General features: G+C 49.9%; 13 protein-coding genes and 1 non-coding gene across 14 annotated transcripts; 5 read left to right on the top strand and 9 right to left on the bottom strand.

Moving 5' to 3' along the window:
* Positions 1-19: 19 nt before the first annotated feature.
* Positions 20-844, bottom strand: TrAtP1_003082 (uncharacterized protein; the record flags this gene model as incomplete). The annotated part of the gene is made up of 1 exon (XM_014087366.2): positions 20-844. One exon carries the CDS (start codon positions 842-844, stop codon positions 20-22), a length of 825 nt encoding a protein of 274 aa, XP_013942841.2.
* A 64-nt stretch (positions 845-908) lies between these two features.
* On the bottom strand, positions 909-1,328 carry TrAtP1_003081 (uncharacterized protein; the record flags this gene model as incomplete). The annotated part of the gene is made up of 1 exon (XM_066111739.1): positions 909-1,328. The coding sequence occupies one exon, from the start codon at positions 1,326-1,328 to the stop codon at positions 909-911; it is 420 nt and encodes a 139-aa protein (XP_065967818.1).
* A 12-nt stretch (positions 1,329-1,340) lies between these two features.
* Positions 1,341-1,652, bottom strand: TrAtP1_003080 (uncharacterized protein; the record flags this gene model as incomplete). The annotated part of the gene is made up of 1 exon (XM_066111738.1): positions 1,341-1,652. One exon carries the CDS (start codon positions 1,650-1,652, stop codon positions 1,341-1,343), a length of 312 nt encoding a protein of 103 aa, XP_065967817.1.
* Positions 1,653-2,267: 615 nt separating this feature from the next.
* Positions 2,268-3,370, bottom strand: TrAtP1_003079 (uncharacterized protein). The gene is made up of 2 exons (XM_014087671.2): positions 2,950-3,370; positions 2,268-2,877 (listed from the first exon to the last, which is right to left on the bottom strand). The coding sequence occupies exons 1-2, from the start codon at positions 3,182-3,184 to the stop codon at positions 2,531-2,533; spliced, it is 582 nt and encodes a 193-aa protein (XP_013943146.2). The 5' UTR covers positions 3,185-3,370; the 3' UTR covers positions 2,268-2,530.
* Positions 3,371-3,795: 425 nt separating this feature from the next.
* On the top strand, positions 3,796-6,395 carry TrAtP1_003078 (uncharacterized protein). The gene is made up of 3 exons (XM_014087421.2): positions 3,796-4,409; positions 4,474-4,761; positions 4,835-6,395. The coding sequence occupies exons 1-3, from the start codon at positions 4,192-4,194 to the stop codon at positions 6,084-6,086; spliced, it is 1,758 nt and encodes a 585-aa protein (XP_013942896.1). The 5' UTR covers positions 3,796-4,191; the 3' UTR covers positions 6,087-6,395.
* A 432-nt stretch (positions 6,396-6,827) lies between these two features.
* Positions 6,828-6,915, top strand: TrAtP1_003077. The gene has a single exon. It is a non-coding gene; the product is annotated as a tRNA-Tyr (tRNA).
* A 719-nt stretch (positions 6,916-7,634) lies between these two features.
* Positions 7,635-9,197, top strand: TrAtP1_003076 (uncharacterized protein; the record flags this gene model as incomplete). The annotated part of the gene is made up of 1 exon (XM_014087323.2): positions 7,635-9,197. One exon carries the CDS (start codon positions 7,635-7,637, stop codon positions 9,195-9,197), a length of 1,563 nt encoding a protein of 520 aa, XP_013942798.2.
* Positions 9,198-9,759: 562 nt separating this feature from the next.
* On the top strand, positions 9,760-11,287 carry TrAtP1_003075 (uncharacterized protein; the record flags this gene model as incomplete). The annotated part of the gene is made up of 2 exons (XM_014087328.1): positions 9,760-10,352; positions 10,507-11,287. 2 exons carry the CDS (start codon positions 9,760-9,762, stop codon positions 11,285-11,287), a joined length of 1,374 nt encoding a protein of 457 aa, XP_013942803.1.
* A 1,780-nt stretch (positions 11,288-13,067) lies between these two features.
* On the bottom strand, positions 13,068-14,572 carry TrAtP1_003074 (uncharacterized protein). Its single transcript, XM_014087371.2, has 3 exons — positions 14,049-14,572; positions 13,663-13,920; positions 13,068-13,543 (listed from the first exon to the last, which is right to left on the bottom strand). Exons 1-3 carry the CDS (start codon positions 14,382-14,384, stop codon positions 13,289-13,291), a joined length of 849 nt encoding a protein of 282 aa, XP_013942846.2. The 5' UTR covers positions 14,385-14,572; the 3' UTR covers positions 13,068-13,288.
* Positions 14,573-16,989: 2,417 nt separating this feature from the next.
* Positions 16,990-17,327, bottom strand: TrAtP1_003073 (uncharacterized protein; the record flags this gene model as incomplete). Its single annotated transcript, XM_066111737.1, has 2 exons — positions 16,990-17,163; positions 17,226-17,327. The coding sequence occupies 2 exons, from the start codon at positions 17,325-17,327 to the stop codon at positions 16,990-16,992; spliced, it is 276 nt and encodes a 91-aa protein (XP_065967816.1).
* A 480-nt stretch (positions 17,328-17,807) lies between these two features.
* Positions 17,808-18,726, top strand: TrAtP1_003072 (uncharacterized protein; the record flags this gene model as incomplete). The annotated part of the gene is made up of 2 exons (XM_014087338.1): positions 17,808-18,584; positions 18,646-18,726. The coding sequence occupies 2 exons, from the start codon at positions 17,808-17,810 to the stop codon at positions 18,724-18,726; spliced, it is 858 nt and encodes a 285-aa protein (XP_013942813.1).
* Positions 18,727-19,115: 389 nt separating this feature from the next.
* TrAtP1_003071 (uncharacterized protein) lies at positions 19,116-19,448 on the bottom strand (the record flags this gene model as incomplete). The annotated part of the gene is made up of 1 exon (XM_014087372.2): positions 19,116-19,448. The coding sequence occupies one exon, from the start codon at positions 19,446-19,448 to the stop codon at positions 19,116-19,118; it is 333 nt and encodes a 110-aa protein (XP_013942847.2).
* A 382-nt stretch (positions 19,449-19,830) lies between these two features.
* Positions 19,831-20,223, bottom strand: TrAtP1_003070 (uncharacterized protein; the record flags this gene model as incomplete). Its single annotated transcript, XM_066111736.1, has 1 exon — positions 19,831-20,223. One exon carries the CDS (start codon positions 20,221-20,223, stop codon positions 19,831-19,833), a length of 393 nt encoding a protein of 130 aa, XP_065967815.1.
* Positions 20,224-20,577: 354 nt separating this feature from the next.
* Positions 20,578-21,703, bottom strand: TrAtP1_003069 (uncharacterized protein). Its single transcript, XM_014087670.3, has one exon. The coding sequence runs from the start codon at positions 21,442-21,444 to the stop codon at positions 20,740-20,742; it is 705 nt and encodes a 234-aa protein (XP_013943145.2). The 5' UTR covers positions 21,445-21,703; the 3' UTR covers positions 20,578-20,739.
* Positions 21,704-21,796: the final 93 nt, after the last annotated feature.

Below are 21,796 nucleotides of genomic sequence, written 5' to 3'. Positions count from 1 at the left end.
TCTCTAAAGTCGCTCTTCTTTATGTCTTGTTGCCACGGAGCTTCTTGATCCAGTGCTGCCGCAGATGCAGGGGCATCTTGCAAAACACCATGGCCTTGTGCTCGTCGCTCAAAACATTCTCTGATATGTTAATCTTCAGATCCGCATCCTCATCGGCAAAGTCCTTGAAGAGCAAGTCCACGGCCTCTTCCCGCCACATACGCGACCTGCTTGCCTTGGAAAAGTAGTCGAGCGCTTCTATAATCGTCTGAAGATGGGCCGCCTGGGTTTCCGGACGGGATCGAGTGTCAGGGGTCGATTTCGTCCCCGTGGCTGGGAGAGAAGAGGCTAATAGAGGTGTAGGCACGCTTGCGCTCGAGGCACTGTCATCTCGATGGGACAGTCGACGGCGCTTTTCTGGCGAGTTTGGAAGTGCGGAATGTGATAGGGCCGGTCCAGATGCTTGCGAGGAAAAGTCGACAGACTGCAACGAAGCCATGGGCGAGGGTCGCTTTCGGCTTTGGGGCTGCGAGTCTTCAGGAGGCGTGAGAACCGTTGCCTGCCCAGCGGTCAGGTTGCGTGGCACAGAGGGCGCGGTGGTGGGACGCTGCTGAGTGCCTGATGCGGATGAGAGAGCTACCGGGGCTTGATTCTGGGAGCTCTTCTGCGGCGACGGCGGTGGTTGGCTCTGGCCATCGGCGGAGTCTTGTACCAGGAGCGGTGTCGAGTCGGCCTGCAGGTTCAAGACGCCGGTGCCCGGCATCTCGGTGTCGTCGCAAGGCTGGCCGTCGGTCTTCCGCCGGGGCTTCATGATCCTCTTGGGCGCACCGCCGGACCCAACCACGTCCGGGTACAGCACCTCCATGTATTCTTCGTGGTCAAAGGGCCTCCCCCTGAGGGCTCGCGACAAAGGCTCGCGCTAAGTCAAATCAGCAAACCGGCGTCGGCGAACAGGCGTGTGGGCAAAAGCTAACCTCGATGTGCGCTTTCCATGCCTCCTCGGTCGCCGTCACAGTCCTCGTCTGGGCGCTGTACAGAAAGTCGGGGTCCTCTCGCAGGCCTCGCCACAGCCGGAACCGCTTGCGGGCATTGTCGCTCTTGTTGATCAGGTGGCTCTTGGCCGGGTAGGCGCCGTGATGCTCCTGCAGGGCCTGGGCGGCGCGCTCCCACGCCTCGGCCTTGAAGCTGCTGTTCTCCCGCATGCCCAGCTGCACGCTCTCGCACAGGCTGCGGAAGAAGGTGGTCTCGTAGGCGGGCGTCCAGCTGAACCTCGGCGCCCGGCGGTCGCGATCGACGCGGCCGGGCCCTTGAGCGTCCGGGCCGGCGAGGTCGATGTCGTCTTCAGACATGGCGGGATCGGATCAGATCAGCTCGGTCCCCAGAGGCCGGGCGGCGGGCATCCGTCCCGGAGCACGGTCTCGGGCAGTCACGGGGTGTTCGAGGCTCGCAGGCAAGCACGGCGAGGCCCCCCCTATCGGCAGGCCCGTGTGAAGCAGCGGCGCGAGGGATATAAGTTGGGCGTTCAGTTGTCGGGGGCTTCGAGCACGGCAGAGCTCAGAGCTCAGAGTCGGGTCGAGGCGCCTGCTCTGCTCTGGGTCAGCGCCAGCCAGAATCGTGACCTGCCGCATACGGGCCGGTGGGGTGGTCGGGTTTGCGTCCCTTGGCGTCCACATCGCTCTGCGAAAAGGGTCACGTGGGCGTCTCTTTTTCGCCGGCGCTGCTCGCCCGTCTCCATCGCGCCGTGGCCGCCACGTACATGCGCGGGACTCCCAGCGGCTGGCATGCACAGAAGTTGCACGGGCGATGGAGGCGTGCTGAGGCCGCAGATGCGCTGCTGCTGGGCATCGCCTGATGCGCTGGACTGGACTGGACTGGACGGGACTGGACGGGGGGGCGATTATTTTCTGCGTGCAGGTCGCCCCGGGGCTGCATGTACCTGTACAGGCGCCGGGTGTAGGTCCTTTGGCGCCTATAAGGGTCCGCGCCAGCTGCATGTGCTGCTGCGGCCTTTTGACAGGCGCTAATCCGCTGACATCATGGAGCAGCTGGCCACATGATTTGCGCTGCGACACCGCCAGTCCAGCGTTTTGACTGACGACCCTGGTGCCGCCCAAGTACCGGGTACGAAACACTCATGATGCATTTACTGGGTCGTCCGTCTGCCATGATTGATATTACACGTATCGGACAGGTCAGAGGCTGTAGATGCCGGCTTGGCTGACTTGTTACACGACATACATGTACTTACACCTACACGTGCATGAATAAAGGGTAAAGTCACAGCACACACATATATTACATGTATGTATACCTATTTCTATAAAATATCATCTACATGTAACTCTGTCCCAACCTATTACGAGCATCTCTACTCAAATGGTCCAATTTTATTAATATTAAGAATGATGACGAAGCTGAGATTTGCATGCCTCTACGCACATCTCTAGATCAGAGTGGGCTCTCTCAGGACCCTGTTTCCCCGTCTGATTCTCGATCTGAATCGAACAGAGTGCTAGAGAGGAAATCATTAATCTCGTTATGCGTACAACTCTTAAATCATTGCCACTGCGCCGGCAATAATCATTGCCGCCGTGACCAGTGGCTTCGCAGCACCCGCAGCGGCAGTGCTCAGCGAAGTCGTGGCGCGCGTAGTCGACGCAGGCCTACCGGATGCCGCGGTATTCGAGCTTACAGCTCCGGTAGTCGTGGGCAATGCAGATGATGTCGTCTGTGGAGCTGTCGTCTCCGCTGTCTCCGTGGTCTGAGTCGCGTGCGTCGTCTTTGGAGTTGTGGCCGCGGTAGTCGATGTAGATTCACCCGCGGCTGTGGCTGTAGCCGCTGCAGACGCGGACGAAGAAGCGGCGGAGCAAAACTGGATAGCAGCGGGGAGGACCTTGTCTGTATTTTTGATACCAGTATGTCAGTTTGTTTGCTTTTCATTTGTTCGAAAAAGTGGAATCCTAGTCTTACCGACGGCAACATCATTGCCACAGTCTTTGAGAACACACGCAAGTCCCGAGTTGTAGATGGCCTCGTAGTTGCTCTGAACGCAGAAGCAGACTGCGTCAGTTGTCGAGCAGGAGGTTGCCTGCTTAGTCGCCTCTTCAAGACAGTCTACGGAACACTTGGGAAAATAGTCTGATAGACTCTGTGCCGCTACAACGCCAGCCACGGAGGCGGCAGCGAGGAGTGTAGTTGTCTTCATAACGGTGAGTTGAAGCGAAAGTTGCCTGGAAAAAGCGCTCCCAGTAAATCAATTATCAAAGAGAAAAAGAAAGGGGCAAATAGATAGATTAATGTTGAGAAAGCATCTGTCAAATCCTTCAACCCAACGGTGGGGAGGCAACATAAATGTAGTTCAGAGACTCCTCTAATTCGCGCGTCAAAGCGTCCAGGCCAAGGGACTTTTGCCATCAATATCCAGCCTCTTTTTGTCTAGAACTCAGGTTGCCAATTGACCTTGCCTGTTTAAACAAGCACTAAAGCGCAGCCAAGCGGCGTTCCAGCCGAAATCGCTCGTATGCTTATTACTACTCTAATTTCACATGCGGCTTGGTCCAGTTCAATACTGCATATTCGCCGAGCCGTCATGCCTTGGCAACCAGTCGGCCTCAAGCTAAAGCGGTAAGTGTTGGCGAACGTGTTGGCGCTAATACGAAGCTGAAGCCCAGCGGCGTGCTGTGACTGGAAGGATTGGTGATGTTGGTGGATATGATCTGATAAAATTTTTATCTGATGATCAGATAAGATCACTATTTACTGGATGCTATCCCGGTCCCTACACACCTCGGAGGATGCACCAAGAGAGGGGTCCGCGGCCATGATCCCTGACAATTCCCACGTAGCACGGCATCTTTTGCTGTTCATGTCAACGCTTGTATGTATGCCGCTGTTTTTCGTAACCCGATCGCTTTCCGAGAGGCATTTTCCTTTGGGAGAAACCCCTGCCCGCTTTAGATCGTCTTGGCCACTCGCATTCTTATTAGGTATCTGTTTCTGTTAGCTCTACCACTCTACCACGCTTTGCCAAGACGTTACCGCCGGGCATGAAATTTTCTGTAAAGAAATAAAAAGCCCGCCGGAGCCGATTCCCAGCCCCGAAAATGCCCTAGCTTTGTTGGCAACTGCTCCCCTCCTTCTCAGCTCTGTCTTGACCTCTGCGTCTCTGCAAAGCGTTGGCCAAACGTGACGAAGCTTTCCTCGCTATTCACAATGGGTTTGTTTTCAAGGGTTGCCCCTGAGGGGGAAATAGCCACCGCTGTACCAGATATTGCCGACGAAAAGGGCAGAGGTCAGAAGGATCCCGCGCAGATTTCAGAGGAGCCTGACTTGAGCAGTGGCGGGGATGAACATGTTCAAGGTGGTGTCCAGAAGATTGAAGCGGCCGCACAGGTTTGGTCGACACGGAGCATGGTCGGTGCCTACATTATGTGAGATATTCCACAAAATTCAACCAACTATGATGGTATGCTAATGCTAGTATGATTATTCCAGTATCTGGCTCATCTACTTCATCACATCGATCGAGGAGGTTGTTACCGGCGCTCTGAATCCCTTTGTCACCAGTTCTTTTCAGCAGCATTCATTGACCGCGGCGACTGGTATCATGGCTAGCCTCTTTGGTGGACTTACCAAACTCCCACTGGCCAAGATTCTCGATACTTGGGGTAGGCCTCAGGGGCTGCTCCTTATGCTGCTGATCTGGGTTGTTGGCTTTGTCATGATGGCTGGCTGTAACAATGTTGAGACGTATGCTGCAGCTCAAGTATTTTCGTCTATCGGGTATGTTGTGCCGTCGTCTTGCTTTCTACCGCCAAGATTTTCATGTTGACTAACGGTATCTGCACCCTCTTAGATCCCAAGGCGTCAGCTACTGTATTACCATCTTCATCGCCGATACCACCTCCCTTATAAACCGACCCCTGATGCTTGCCTTTGCAACATCCCCATATATCGCCACAACATTCGCTGGTGGTCCAATCGCAGACAGTGTCATTGCCCATATTGGTTGGCGATGGGGTTTCGGTATCTGGTCCATCGTGACCCCGGTTGTTGTCGGCCCTCTGGGTGCACTCTTCATCTGGAACCACGTCAAAGCTCGCAAGCAGGGGCTGCTTACATCAAAGTCCGGCCCACTCACCTTTTCCGCTGTCAAGAAATACTTTATCGAGGTGGATATCATTGGTATTCTGATCCTTGCTACGGGAATGGCCTTGTTCCTGCTTTCCTTCTCCATCTACTCGTACCAAGCTGAACAGTGGCGTGCGCCAATCATCATTGCTTTCATCATCGTTGGCGGCATTCTCATCATTGCCTTTGTGTTCTACGAGGCATACCTAGCGCCTGTCAAGTTCATCCCGGTACACTTGCTGATGGATCGGACCGTCTTCTTCGCGGGCATGATGTTCTTCTTCGTGTTTGCCAACTCTTCAATCTGGGGCAGCTATTTCAGCTCCATGCTGCTTGTTGTCTGGAACACTGGTATTACCAAAGCGACTTACATCGGTAACATTTACCGCGTCGGCTCATGCTTCGCAGCTCTTGTCCTTGCCTACTTTACCCGCATCACTGGCAGGTTCAAGTGGACTGCGACTTTGTATGCCCTTCCTCTCACTCTTCTTGGTGTTGGACTCATGATACAGTTCCGACAACCCGATTCGAGCATCGGCTACGTCGTCATGACTCAAATCTTTGTTGCTTTCGCTGGTGGTCCCATGGTAGTCGCTGGAGAGATGGCCATGATGGCTCCTTCGGATCATCAGCACATTGCCGTTATTATGGCCATCCTTGACCTCTTTTCTAGCATTGGTAGCGCCATCGGATCAACAATTGCCGCCGCCATCTGGACGGGCACATTCAAGAAGAACTTGATCAAGAATCTTCCGGCTGATGCTCCCGTGGACTCAATCTACGGCAACCTCTACACCCAGCTAGGATATCCCGTTGGTTCGGAAATCCGACATGGCATTTCCATTGCATACGGAGAGTCTCAGCGCCTCATGCTCATCACGAGTGTATGCTTTATCGTGGTTGGTTGGGGATGTACGTGGATGTGGCGAGACATTAAGCTTCGTGATCGTAAACAGACGCGTGGCAATGTCATCTGATCTAAGCATCATCAAATACACAAATTGCCCATCTTTGGTATCCTAGAAGCGTAGCTATTCTATATCAAGTTGCAGAATTTGGGTACAATGGCAAAATTAATAGTTGAGCATGAGGTAAAAGTTTGGAAGTTTCCAAGTGTGATGGAGCTGGCATATAGGAAATCGATGAAGAGAGAAAGAGAGAGAAAGAGAGATAGTGTGTATAACATGTAGCTTCTGCAAGTGGCTGAAGAAGCCGAACATCTATAGGAACACTCTATCATCAAGAGAGAACAAATCCTTGAAAAATTAATGGCAAAGCAATTGAGCAAAGTCCATGAGCAATGACAGAGCGACACTAGCCTAACGGCTTATAGAAGTAAACCCTTGAGAGACGAGACCAAAAACCCCAGCTTAATGCATACAATTATGGTAACCAAGCGGTGTGGCTCGAAACAATCTTTTTTGGCGCTGACTTTTGCATTGAATGAGATTCTTCATGGTTTCAATCGTTTGATTCTCTAAATGTTAAATGCTTCGCAAGATTCGATGTGTTCCGTAAAGAAAAGTGGATGAATCGGTTAGATGTATTCTCAAGACAAAAGAAAAGAAAATCTAGCGACGCCCAGAGCACATCAGGGAAGTTACAAAGTCAAGAGAGTTGAGAATTCCATGTTAGTAACAGAGTCGTAACCGATGTAACGTATGATGGAGTGTAGAGTTTATAGTAACAAATTAATTCGCTCATGTCAACTCTTCTTCCTCTGGGTGGTCTAGTTGGTTCATGGCGTCTGACTGTAATGGAAAACATCTCATCAGAAAGTCGGCGGTTCGATTCCGTCCCCGGAGAGTATTCTCTTCGGAGAAGGGTTACATTTTTGCTAAATTTTCAGATGTATCGTTTGTCTATTGTCTCTTTTCTTTTTGATGCTCCTCAACTTTGCCGCTGTCAATTGAATACTCGCGCTGCTGGCCCAAGTCTTCATCTCTCGCTTTTGCCATGTTTTATTGCGAATCGCGCTTACTGTTGTAGCAAATTGCGAGTTGACACGATCCAAGTTTTCAAGCCTTATAACCACTTGCTCGGTACATATCGCTGTTTAAAGGTCCTGATTGATTGCAATCTACACAATGGCTCATATGCATTCTAAAGTGAAACAACTAGCTCAGATGTGCCTCTAGTGCCGTATTTTCTGATTACCTACCGATGGACTTTGAGTCTTTAAATACCAGCCGTAAGCTTATTTAAGCAGAGAATAGCATTGAAAATCAGGTATCGGGAGACGGGCCGAGCTGACTGCCACTTGTCATTGCCCCGTACAAATAGAGTAGTTTTCCGCGATCTATAGCGTCTGAAATAGCCTAAACCGACTGACTAACCGGCTTGTCATCCCGACGCAAACAAGTTTCACGAATCATAGCTCTGAGATCTAGCGGCAGTTGCTGGCCGAGTCTCGGCCGGGCTCTCCGGAAACGTCACGTATAAACGATCAAGTAGAAGCATCATTGTGGCGTGGGGTCAATTGAATTGTTGCTCTGGTATTCTCTTCAATCGAATGTGTGTGCAACATGGCACTGCCATTAAGGAACAGGTTCTATGCTCGCGCTGGCGAGAATAAACTTCCTCTTTCTCATCCAGAGGTTGCGGTAGCACGGCCCAAATTCTTTGGCGCGGCGTTGCTGAACTTTGTTCTGTACATTCTTTTGTTTTTCTGCCTCTTTTGCTATTTATATGGGTCCCTCTTTCAGCAAGTTCCTCGAACACACAACATTCACATCTTGTGGGTCGATTATGATGGCGGAATCATTGGGGATGCCGTGCGAAATGCGTACAGCTCTTTACAGTCACACCAATTTCCCTCTTTAATTGAGAAAACCGCTTCGCAATTCCCTACTCCAGGCGACTTGAGGGAAGCTGTTTGCAGATCGCACTATTGGGCCGCCCTGTTTACATCTCCCGGGGCTTCTGTCAATTTGGCTCAAGCCATTGCTGGAACTAACACATCTGTATATAACACGTCAGACGTGCTCACATTCATCTGGAATGAAGCCAAATATCCTACTATTGTGGACGGTGCCATCTCGACGAACCTTCACACGCTGGCTGATGCCGCACGCGTTTCTTTCATCGCTCTCAATGGCTCCTCTGCTTTCCAAACAATTCCGCCCAACAACTCTGCTGCTCTGTCTGCCTTTGCGAATCCCTGGACCCTGGCGTCAATCAACATCAGGCCGACGATTCAAGGCACTCGTGCGGTCTACAACACGATATCTTTTGTCTTGGTTCTCATTGAGGATTTCTTCTTCCTTGCTACATTCAATGGGCTATATAACCAATTCAAAATCTTTTTGCGAATAGGACCGGAACGAATCATCATTGTTCGCACCGCCATCTCTCTTACATTCACCATGGTCAGCGCAATGGTGAATTCTGCTGCCATCTGGGCGTTCAAGGCGAACTGGGGTGTCACAGCAGGTCAATGGGCCCTCAGTTGGCTGACTTTATGGCTATTCGCCCACGCCAACTTTCTCCTATTCGACACTTTCACCATCTGGATTCCTCCACAGTTTATATCAATGTCCCTCGTCACTTGGATTGTGATGAACATCACGTCAATCGTATTTCCATTCAGCGTAATGTCACCCTTTTATCGCTTGGGATACGCACTGCCTGCACACGCAGCCTATGAAATCCTTACCGACATCTGGTCCAACGGCTGCAATCCGCATCTATCTTACGCTCTACCAGTCTTATTTGCATACGAAGTACTTGGGCTTATCGCGACTAGTATAGGCGTATACAAACGTTGCCACAATGCTGTGATAGTGGAAGAGACTACCAAAGAGGCTATGCGATTACGAGTAGAGGCAGCGATCAAGGCAGAGCGCAGGCGCAACTCGTTAGCGGGACAAGAAAGTCGCGAAAAGCGCGCTCGAAGAACCCCTACAGGACAATCATCCCATGTTACTGGCGATGCGGGTACTTTGGAGGATCAAAGCAACGACGCCACTGAAGACGAGGACTTTGAAGACCTTGAAGAGGTCGAAACTCAAATTGAGAGAATGCGATCGAGAGCATCCGCGCTGTCCAATGTTGGCCCAGCCTTTCGTCTTATCGGCTCAAATGATTAACGGCAGTTTGTTCGTACGTTTCCTTACTCGTTACGCTCATCACATTCGTATATGATCGAATATAAGCGATTCTATTAATATCTATACCCTTAGCCTTAATACATCTCCATTCCTTAGCGGTTGCCTGTTTCTTGTGTCACATTTATCGCTTCAAAAGCCAGAATCTGCAGTGCTCGAGCCCAGCCACGGGCTGAGACCGAGAATAGAACCCTACAGCCTCGTTGAGGGAAACTCATCCAATCAGAACGCCCCCCCTATTTTGGTGAGCTTGCACAGCGGCAAATTATATATCGTCAAACGCGAGCAGACACCCTCTAAGACGCCATACGAACTGTCGTTGTGCAACGTACAATGAGTATTTGGAATTGCTCGATAAAGGAGGGGGCGCGACATGCAGCGCAGCCACCACAGCTAATCCTTCGATGCTGCAGAATCACAAACTGTATCGCCTAATATTCGCAACTGTCACTCAATTCCAAAATCATCTCAGCTTCCAATCCGCCGTCAATGCAAAAACCCAAGACTCGAAAAGCCAGATCAGCAAGCGACACAGTGTTCAGCCATGCAAACCACCTCTTCAATAGCTCCAGCTTCAGCAACTCGAGTGAATCTAGGTCCGCTACCAACAGCCTTCAGTCCACCCAGTGACTGCACCTCGTTACGATACATCAATAACAATGTTGTTTTTATGGGCGCGGCCATAGGCTATGGCTGTTACGAAGTTCATACTTCAACTATGCCATGCATCGCCGAGGACACCAGCAAGCGAGATGGAGTAGCTCGGTGCACACTCGACATACATGGAATGGATGCTGGTGGTGGATTTTGCCAGTCACTCCCATCTTCCAGTCCAAATGAAGCCTGTATGGTTATGACGAGTATTAGCCATCGTGATTTTTCTCTTACTCAGTCATGCTATCCTCCCAAGTTCGCTTCGTTTCTTGCTCCAACGGACTATGACATTGGAAAGTGGGCTTCACAGCCCCCGATATACTCCCCCGGTCTTGCTTGCCCTTCCGGGTATTCCCCTACGTGTACTATAGAGCGCATCGAAGGGGTTACGAACTCGGTGGCGACAGCCACAGCGACAAATGCTGACAATGTCATCTGGAGCATGCTGAACGACGGCGAAACCGCCATAGGCTGCTGTCCATCGTGAGTAATATGCGCTCTCCTCTTTTTCAAATCAGCACAAATGTACTTGGCCGAAAAAAAAACATGGCTGCGACGGTATTGCTCTCTTTTTTTGTCCATTGCTTTCTTCGCCTGTCAATCTAAATGCCATGACTGACTTTTATTTCCCCTTTAGTAATTACGCCTGCGATCCAAACTCTCCGCATCTTTGCATCTCGACACCACATTTGGGCGATATAATTGCGTTAACAAACGAAGTATCCTGTTCCAGCGGTGCAACGGCATCTCAAAACCCCACCGCCCTAACAGCCGAAGCCATAAGAATACTTTTGGTCAGGTCGAGTGATCCAACGTCGTCTCTCAGTAGTTCATCGACCAACAACCCATCACCGGGCAAAGCTCCTCAGAATGGAGAAAAGATCGCAATTGGAGTAGCAGTTCCTTTGGCCGTTATTCCAATAGGCGCGGTGGTCTTCTACCTCCTAAGACGTAGGAGAAGACTACGGAAACAGGTATCAGATCAAGAAGGTTTAGCTGAAGGAGACAACTCAGGCTCAGGCCAGAAGGCGGAACTTCCAGGCAGTATTTCTGGCGCCATTTCTGGGCCAAAGGGCGTTGCCTATCAGAAACCTGAGCTCGACAATATGGCTATCACGATTTTACCTGAGCTAGCTGGCGACCCGCCTTGCGATACGATACAGGAGCTACACGGTAATAGTATTACGGTAACGCCAACCGCTACTACTACAACAACGACGGTCTCCAAGCCTCATGGCCCAGTTAGTGACAGCGCTATTGGAGAAGATGGCCAAAACAATCCAATTGGCGCTTTGTCTGGCGCGGATCCTGGCAGTACCTCAGAATTAGGGCTATGGAATTGGAATAATTCCGACACGCTGAGTGGAACTAATGAATCATCCGAACATCCAGCAGCCGATGGGCATCATAGTAACTAGGATAAAATATGTCCTGAAGCATCTGAATTACAATTGTGTAAAATAATAACCTCATATTTCAGCGCAAATTTGAGAGCGGGCGTTCTTGTCCAAGGGTATATCGATGATTACATGCCTGAGTGGCGTGTACAAAGAGTTATATCATAGCAATAGTCGCTTTTTAAGCTATCTAGATTCTCTAGACTATCTTGTTTAGTCTTTATACATGTGTTACATCGTTATGCTCGTATAAAATCTCCGCTTTCCGCTAACTTCGACGCCCCCACGTAGCAGTCAAACACGGCACAAAGATCTGATCGAGCATCTGGAGAGCTAGAACCTTTTCGTTATTCTAGAACTCGTATTAATTTCCATATTTGGTATGACATTTGTGATCCAAACGGTGGATCCTGCCGGTATACTTCACAAACCACACATCAGTAGTGTTAACCTGAAAACAAACCCAAATCCTCCATTCGAGATAATACATATACATACGTAGGAATACAGAAACATTAACTTATAATACATTAATTTAGCCGCAGTTACAGTTACTGCACTTATATTCTTATAGGATCAAACAAGTGGACCTTATATACATTATCTAAGTGTCTCACTCTTTCTTTCAGTGTAACACGTATGGCTTCCTAGTTGCGAAAACTTCTTGGAAGACAACTTCACTTACTTCTACTGCATTAGCAAGTTCTAAAACGCTGGTGGAATTATGACATTGAAGCCATCGACCCATGTCTGTAGCAACGATATACTAGAAGCACAGCTGAGAAACCTTAGATCTGAAGCTAAATCAAGTGTTGCGAAGCTTCGGGAGCCTAATTGAACATACATCTCCGTTATTCCGTTTGACAACCATTATCACATCTGTACTTCTTCATTTCGGCGACTGATTGCTAAAACTACGCGATTCAAGCGATGCTCCAAAACCGCATATAGTCCCAGCGCAAGGCTCGTGATATATCACACACCATGATGTCTAGCTTTACAGCAAAGTCTATCTGTATAAAGTTACATGTACCCTACAATAAAAGATTACCCGCCATCTTTATGGGAGCATACGATGAGCTAATATACACATAGCACTCCCGTGTTGGTTTCTAGTTCTATATACAAGTAAGCTGCTTGGCCATGAACAATAGAAGTATGCTTGTGAGTCACGGATATTGCTATCTAGACAAATAAGCAACAGACTGCTTTAGCTGAAAGAATTATCGAAGAAAGCATCAAATTCTAGAGAGAATAAATGGCAAATGATGCGTACGAATAGGAAAACGCCAGAAGGAGACACATTCTTAGGTAAGCTCTAGTTAAGCGGAACTTCTCGGTCGTTTGCCCTGACATGGGTCCTAGAAGCAGAATGGGAGCCTGTCGACCCAGTGCCAGGCATTACCGCCGTGCTTTCTAGGCTAAAGTCCAAGCGGCTCGGTTTATTTCAGATAGCTAGCGGGGAGATCCGGTACTTTCTGTTTCCTCTCCTCTATGCAGTAACTATACTTCTTACTTTGCATCAACTAGTAATATATTGCAGGGGGGAACACTGTACCTTGTAATGGCCTATTTCGTCCACCCCTGAGTAAATACCAAAGTTCATTTAGCTATGCCAAGGATGTGCGTATGATGGATGATGCCACACCAGGGGCTTTGATCTCCCAGCAGTTAACTGACTGGGGTTAGCTTACATGTAGGAACATGCACTTGCGCCGAATTGACGCCGGCACTGAACCTCATGACGCCACACCTTTTGACAATATATATCACTAACTAATCTAATTTAATTTAGACGAATGCTGATAGTAATACGTTACACTGATTTGGTGTTGAGATGCTACGATGAAAATTGTGTATTGACTGTTTGACTGGTTGATGGCGCGTTTTCGCCAATGGTTCTCTGTGTAGGCGGCTGACTGACTATGGTGTCAGCTGCGTATACCAATAGCAATTTGGATGATATATCGCTTTGGCCAACTTGGAGGCCGTTTCAAAACCGTCAAGCGGACAACTCGCCATTTAGACTTTAGTCTTTGCAATTGTCTCTGTTGCTTCCTCCTTCCACTCCGGTCGCCAGCGCGTAAGCGGTGGTCGCTCTTTGATAATGTCTCCAGTGCTCCACAGCATTCGCTTCTTGTCTGTTTCCTCGGAGGTTTCGTTATCTGGGCAGATAACGTAGAATTTGTCCTGTTCCATCTTCTTATACAAGAAGTCGGCGACTTGCTCCGGCGCCCACGCTCCCGCCGGCTTCTCTTTGGTCTGGCCGCCCCCAGTCTAGGAATGGAAGTAGAAAGTAAGCTTCATGTATAGTAATAGTAGAAACGGTAGGTATTATGTATGTATTGGTCTGCTAGAGATGAAAAAGGAAGTATGTTGGAGTAGCAGTTACTCACCATGCCTGTGAATGTCCAACCCGGGACAAGAAGGTGTACACTGGTCTTGGTGTCTCGCAGGTCCCAGCTGAGATGCTCTGCAAGGGTCTTGACAGCAGATTTAGACGCATTGTATGCAGCGTTTCCTGGAGGGTTGGTGATGCCCTGTTTGCTGCCTGTGATGACAACGGAAGTGGGCCGACTTTTGGCAGCTTCTTGAACTACCGGGAGGAAGGTGTTGATACCATTGATTACGCCAAATAGATTCGTCTCGAGGACCTATGTAGCGTGCAGGGCACATGCCATTGTCAGTGGTGGGAAATATTAGCGCTGAGAACACCACTCTGCTGCTTTGTCTTCATCTATAGCCCCTCTAGTATATGTAGTAGGTAGTTGCAGGCACGTACAGTTCTAAAGTAGTCGTCATCTCCCCATGTCCCTCTGGCGCCCACGCCCGCGTTTAAAACAAGAAGCTCGATTGAACCAAACGTCTTGGCAGCTTGGTCGCGGAGTGACGCCCAGCCTTCAAGCTTGCTCACATCAAGGACCGAAGTGGCTACATCTGATGAAGATGAGCCAACTTCAGCTTTTGCCTTTTCCAGAGCCTCGGCGTTGCGATCGACAAGGAGCAGCTTCATGCCCTTGCTGCGGCAGAGCTTAGCAATGGCAAGGCCAACGCCGGAGGCACCGCCGGTAATCAGAGCGGTTGAGCCCGGAGCGAAGACGGCAGCTGCGGCGGACATTTTACGCTGCTAAGACCGGGTTGGGAAGGATGAAGATGGTAAAGCTTTGGCTGTGAAATGCCTTCGGGTATTATACTATACCAGGCTAGAATTGCAGTGGTGTGAAAGTTGAGGGAGCTTGTGACCCGACTATATCTATAAGAATTTTAACATCTACGAGTTACCCGCATACAAAATCTGACGCCCGCTACAAAGCGAAACTAACGCATGACTTCATTCTGCAAACAATGGCCGCGTTCATAGTGAGGTCAAATAGAAAACGCGGGGTTCATGGAGAACAAACGCCGATGTCTCTTCGGCGATAAGACGCCGTTTAGAACCTTAACTACGGGAAACACAACATTATATCAGAACACTTTGAACCTTCTTTCAAGCTCTGCCAGCATATATAGCCTTAAGTCCAACTTTGTTCAGCCTCGATGAGGATCAAAGCCACAGCTAAATGACTTGCATTCTGTGACTGAATACTAATCATCATCTAAACAGGCCTTGGATAAAGCAACCCCATTCACCATGTGGTAAGCAGCAATAGTGCTTCAGGGGCCAGGGACCCAGGCTGCGATCCGACTCATGCGAGGAACTGCTTAAAAAAGAAAAAGGCACAGATGCTCATAAGCCGCCAAGCAGCTGGGAACCTCTGTAAAGAGCGAGACTCTCCCGAGAGCTCTGCGCTGCGACTCTCTGTCTGCAAGGAGCATCTAAGCTGACAAGCTGACTAACTCGTACATGGACATGTAATCCTATCCCAACTCAGATGCTGGGAGCGGAGACCTAATAACATGTGTTGCACTGCACTAGTAGCAATACGCAGCGCATCGTCGGGTTCCCGCATGTGTCCGCGTACCGATACGTAAGGCGCTCTACTGTAGATACATCGGTGCGGAAGGTCAGCAAATGAATAGCCTACTACTGTAGAAAAGAGCGTATATTGGTACTTGTAGTCAGCTCGCCCACCTAGGCAGGCGATATGCAAGGCCTGTTGTGGCAGCTTCTTCGATGGGCCACCGATCCAGAGGCGCCACAATCTGGGATTTGCAGCGCTTTGCTCACCCGGCGGCTCTCCTTTTAAACTTAGCGCATGATGGTAATCTGCAGGTCCCAGACAGCTTACATGTATGTACACACCTGCAGTACACGAATAGAGTCTGATACGCTGTGGCACTTGGATGTCAACAGCCCTCCTGTATTCACGTTTGGTTTTGTCCCGGCATTGACGCTAGATTCGGGGATATTTTAACCGAGAGCGAGGGCTCAAAGTGCCGAGGAAGTCTGGAGAAGGGGCAGTATCCTCACATCACAAGCAAGCAAGCATATGCAATACTAAATCCGGGGGGCATATACAAATCCAGCAGCCCCTTGCAGCAGGAGTCTATGAGGATGGAGCCCTGGTCTTGTAGCGGCAGTCCTAGCGACGTATTCCCTCTAGCACCAATCAAGCATCGCCATCCTTCCATTGAGGCCTGGAAATATCAAGGACCTGCTAGTATCACACATGCCGCCTAGCCCTGACGGCCATATGTCGGAGACAAAGACGGCCAAGGCTCAAGTGCCGGCTATTATCGCCAGCTCTGCGGCTATGTGAGCCATTTCCAGCCATGGAAGTTGCCTGTCTGTTTAGCATCCGGCCTAGTGCATAGCGTGCTCATCTGGTCAAGTCCTCATGCAGCAGCCTGAGCTATGCAGCAAGATGACTCGTGCCGAGCTAGCCACAAGGCAGCTACACATAGCAGCCTCTCCGTAATATCAGAACAGCAGGAGAATCTTCCACTCGCTTGCTGGATACTACTACTAGTTTTGTCAAATGCTTCCTCCACTAATCTTAATGCGGGAGGCGCCAGACCACGCCGGACCCATGGCTTCTGGCGGCAAATGTAGTGGCGCCGCGTGTGGGCGTGGAATGAGAAGAGGGTGTGGTCCAACAGCACTCCTTGTCAACTAGTGGTGTTCTGCGGCAATGTCTCGCTGTCACGCTGATGAACAACCCCGGATTTTCTATTAGTTGGAGGCAGCGTGACATTTCCACGATGACTACCGGGCACTCACGAGAGAGGCGCGAAGAAGGACATGATGACTGTGATCGGCCATCATCTGGCTCCGACATCTGCAGTGGCTGGCCGCGCATTGTGATGTGTTTCCTTCATCACAAGCTCAATGCGCGATCGAATCATGTCAATGCCGCCTCAAACGCCGGTCTCTTTGGCCCCCCTAGCAGGAGTTCGCGCGTACTTTACATGTAGCCTCTGTACCCCAGACGACCCCTGGTCAACAGGGCTACAGCCATAGTCAGGCACCAGCCTTTTTGGTTCTACCAGTTGCACTCTTTATTCCCTACTTCCAACGGTCACCCTGTTCTGTAAATTATTGAAATATGGGTAGCAAATAGAAGCCCCTGTCTGAATGGAGCGCGGCGCCAACCGGGCCAAGCTTCCTTTAGGAGCCTTGTTGACCTTTGAGGCTATTTGCCTATCTTCTCTGCCGAGTCTCCTCAATAGGATAGGCCAAGAACTGTGAGCACGAGGGAGATCTCCTCCGTTTCTCGTTGAACTAAGATCCGCGACCTATATTCCGTACCTCGTGCACACCATCGAGCTGACAACGAAGATCGCTACTCGTAACCGCAAGTGAATAACGGAGCATGGAGCGGGAGATTGTCCCGATCAATATCTTCCAATCTCAAATCCACAAACTCTATTGTCTTGTATCCTGGCCGCATGAGAAAAGACTCAGCGACGGTCTGCTTGAGTTGTAACAAAATCTCGTCCCACGTGTTCCATCCAGCCTATCGGCCCTTCCGTCAGAAGACGTACGCAGATTCCTCTTCGAGATAGCATCTCTACTCACCAGCCCTTGGAGCAATGTCCCTCCATCTCCCAATCGAGTCTCATGGCGCTTCTCCACCGATGAGCCCGCCTCCCGGACATGGGTCTCCCCTTTCTGGAGCATGGCCACTGCGAAGCTTGTTTTGTTCAGAGGCCAGACACACTAGAGCTCCGAATGGCCCTGGCTCGAGCCCATCTACAAACCCCTGCTGCAGTCCAATCATCGGCCCGGCCTCTATTGTTATCGCGGGTGACGATGGCGTGTGGATGCTTTTCCTTGGTGGTTTGCTTGCATAGTCTCTTGGAGACTATTCACCTTCCAAAACGGCATTGGGTATGACTTGGGTCATTCGGCGTAACTTACATAGATCAGACTGGGCTTTGTCATTCGATTTAAAAGTACATGATGCTGTATATATTTAAAGGCGCAGATGTCTTCTCATCTACCGGATCTTCTGGCACCAGCACCAATATCTCGAGGATATCACAGCTTATTCTTGGCTCAGGAGCCTAGTATTGTCTCTCCTTTCAATCCAAAGCCTCAGTCTTCTGTACATATTCCCCGTTCTCAAGTTGTATATACAGCATCATTACATACGCAAAAATGTGGTCCCCTAAGATTGCTGCCGCTGTTCTCGCCTTTGTTGGAGCTTCCAACGCTTGGGCTCCTCCCTCATACTCCGGTTACAACCTTGTTTGGTCCGACTCCTTCGCCGGCAATGGCGGTACTTCTCCCAACACTGGCAACTGGAACATCATCACCGGTTACCTGAACGTCAACGGCGAGCAGGAGACCTACTCCTCCAGCACCCAGAATGTTCAGCTCAGTGGTGGAAACACTCTCCAGATTGTCCCCTGGAACAACGGCGGCAGCTGGACCTCTGGTCGTCTCGAGTCTACCTACACCTTCACCCCTGCTGCAGGCAAGGTGACCGCTGTCGAGGCTTCCATTCGCTTCGGTACCAACGCTCCGGCCAACCAGCAGGGCATGTGGCCTGCTTTCTGGATGCTGGGTAACTCCATCCGTACTGGTGGCGGCTGGCCTTCTTGCGGTGAGATCGACATCATGGAGGTGGTCAATGACCAGTCTACGGGCCACGGAACCATCCACTGCGATGTCTACCCCGGCGGTATCTGCAACGAGGGTAATGGTATCGGCGGCAGCACTGGCATCAACGGCGGCAACACCAACTTCCACACCTGGCGTGTCCAGATCGACCGTACGCCCAGCAGCTGGCAATCCGAGACCATCACCTTCTTCCTCGACGGTGCTCAGTACTTCCAGGTCGCTGGTTCTCGCATCAACAACCAGAATGTCTGGAACAGCCTTGCCCACAGCCCTCTGTTCATCATTCTCAACGTCGCTGTTGGCGGCAGTTTCGTAAGTATCTCCTTCTTTGCCCGTTCGGCTTCCACTATGCAAATTACTAACATGAGAACAGCCCGGAAACACCAACGGCAACACCCTGGGTGGCTACGGCAGCATGATGGAGGTTGGCTACGTCGCCCAGTACTCCACCTAAAGGAGTTTCTATCTTATAGCACCTCATTGAGAGATGCGATATTATAGTATATATGCCCAAGTCCTTCTTGGGCTCAGTGACGATGCTGGAACGATAACCACTCGTTACTACGCACATACACGCCTTTTATGATGTATATAGCTTTTTCTCCATGTATATATTGAAACCTACTCTGCGGGATGAGTCAATACCTATGAATTGATGATACTCATGTTTATAAGCACAAAAGGTTCCTATTCTGCCATCTCCAAGTGAAGTTTTTGTGTTTCTCCTTTCAATCACCTAGCAAATGTAGCAGCATACACTCTATCCTATCGCTTGGGGGCGTTTTCCGTTTCAACTCGGTCTATTCTAGCTCACTCTATATAGATGTAACGTATGATAAACTACTATACTGTACCAGCGCTACCCTCCACCTGCTCGACAAACTCATGTAACTCAGCTATCTTCTTTTCTGTATCCTCTTTTCGCTGTTCTTGCAGGTCAAACGTCGCCCGCAACTCATCAACCATGAACGGTTTTAAAGGGGCCTTTTTCGCAGCCTTGTAATCGTACACCACGATATCCTCAAAGCACTTTGCTGCCGGTCGCCGTTGCTGCTCCGAATACACGACAACGTCTAGGTAGAAGCGATCGGAGCTATAATCTGGCTTTGTGACGAGTTTGTGCAAAACTGTGATGCGGTCCGGAAAAGTCATGGGCTGCTCTGATGTTAGAATCATGGCGCGCAACGCGGCGGAACTGTCTTGTAATTGAGGAATCATTTGTGACTTACAAATTTAAAGTCTGTTCTAATACTTGCTAATATGAGACCGATGCCCTTTGGTGTCATAAGATCAAACCATTCCTGCTCATACTTGGGATCCGTGAACTGGGCAAGCTTTCGTGTCCAGTTGACACGACCAGACTCGGCGAACCGGTTATAGATGACATTATTGACATGTCCTTTACAAAGTTAGCAATTCGAAACAACCACAAGACTGATCTTGGCTGCGATTTACCCTGCGTTTCAAACAATTAGCCAGATCAATGCAATAAACGATTTCACCCCATAGTTCCAAGACTCACCATCAAATCCTTCATTCAAGAATAACAAAGACAAAGTCAGTACTGCTCTCGGATTAACGCATTATCAGACGGATAGGGTCTTCTCACCATATCTCCCCACTGTATTGCGTGGCCATCAACTCCTCTTCTTTCAGGCTCGGCCAAGAACCCTTCTCGACCAGCAGAAAGCACGAGCCAGTTCTTGTCCAGATACGCCAGTCGATCTTTCACCGTTCCAGCGTCCTCAGGTGAAAGTTTAAGAGAAAGGGATTTTGTCAATCGGCCTTGTAAATCTGATAGCCATCTCGGATTGATCGCTCCATTTTCCGATGCTTGTGGTGGCGGCGTTGCTGCAGATAATTTAGCGGTTGTCATAAAGGAACGGGTTGACAACGGTCGCGCGGCCCGAGTTGCGGCATAGCCGCTGAATTTCGCAACCGCGTTCTTCATCTTGCCCTGGTGTGTCCTTTTATACCGAAAGAATAACACAATGCAGCTCCGTAATTGACGAGACTGTGAAGAGAGAGTTTGCTCGGCTTATTTCTTTGTAAGTTTGACGACTCCGGCTAGCCTCGGTAATTTGCTCTTTGCCGTTGTCTGTGCTGTTTTAGCCTTTTCCAAATTGCGGGATCTACGGCTCATTGGATTTCTGCGCCTTTAAGAAAACAACATGTCATTAATCTTTAATGTCCAAGACTATAGATATGCTGGCGATTATGATGAAATGAAACCGTGCCACAGATTAACCGCTCTGCGCTTACTTGCATGTAATCACTTATTAGCATTGCGCTCACTCAATTATAAGCCATGTAATTGGATGAGAGGGGTTTGCAGCTGAATGCAACATCCATTCATATATTCCCAATCGGGCACTATATCGTTTGTCAGGTTTCTTATTGGGTCCATGAGATCTGGTTTATATACAGGTGCGGAGTCGAAGGATATAATCATCTTTTGGCTTTTGCCCTAAAACCCTTGGTTGACGCCTTCATAGCCCGGGTTTGCCTTTGCCCACTTCACAAGCTCGCCTGCCCATGTCAATCTGGGCACCTTTTCTTCATTGCGAATTCCCTGTTCCGCAAGTGCATTTCCCAGATCCTTCTCAATCTCAAGACGCGGCAGGTCTTGGTTGATAATCCTCCACTGCTCCTCCGACAGCGCCTCCTTTGCCAGCTGATATCCGCGAAACTCGGTCTTGATGCCCAGTCGGACAGCCTGCGCGGCACCTCCCAAGTTCTCTGGAATATGGGGGGTTGTGTGAAGCGACATTGCGAGCCAGGCCTCCCGGGCAGCAGATTCGCTCACGCCGTGCTTGAGAAGCACCGCGACTGCTTCGTCGCCAGCAACAATCTCGAAGCGCTTGGGGTTGCTGTCGTATTTCTCGAGTGTGCTCAGGTCGTGGTAGATGCACGCAACGAAGAGCACATGGGGCTCAAGTGGGATTCCCTTGAAGGACTCGAAAGAACCGGGGAGACCCGCAGATGGCGTCTTCAATAGCGCTTGAGCATAGATAAACAATCGAAAGCTGTGATAGAAGAGCGACGGGACCAGAGACTTGAGAGCAACGTCAAGAGCCTCGTGCGCAGCGGGATGATCGGGGACCAGAGCTCTGGCGGCGGCCGTCAATGTGGCCCGCTCAGTGGATGAGGAATCGCCGGTTGCAAGACACATCTTACGCTTATAATGCGTGTAGCACTTTGTAATTATTCTTGTCTTTTCCGCTTTTGAAATTGTAATGTATGACAAGGGATAGTACAGGTGCCACTGGCTTGGCTTTTATATACCTAATTCACTGGCTTCGACTTCCTCAGAGCACATGTATAATGGCTTTTCCTTTTCATGACCGCTTACAAAAAGCAGCCACTAGCGATTAAGAATCACCAAGATTCTGCGCTCCGATGCCTCTAATGGCGCGCCTTTTGGCCCACATGTCTTCAATGGCGGCCCATTAATTCAAGCACAACTGGCTGCTACGCAGTCTGGCGTTCTGAGTCGGGCAACTTGATTAGCGGCATCGGGAGCT

This window comes from Trichoderma atroviride, chromosome 2 (genome assembly GCF_020647795.1).
Source record: "Trichoderma atroviride chromosome 2, complete sequence".
Classification (NCBI taxonomy): Eukaryota; Fungi; Ascomycota; class Sordariomycetes; order Hypocreales; family Hypocreaceae; genus Trichoderma; species Trichoderma atroviride.
The sequence above is the reverse complement of the archived record's forward strand: the minus strand, read 5'-3'. Positions and strand labels throughout refer to the sequence as shown.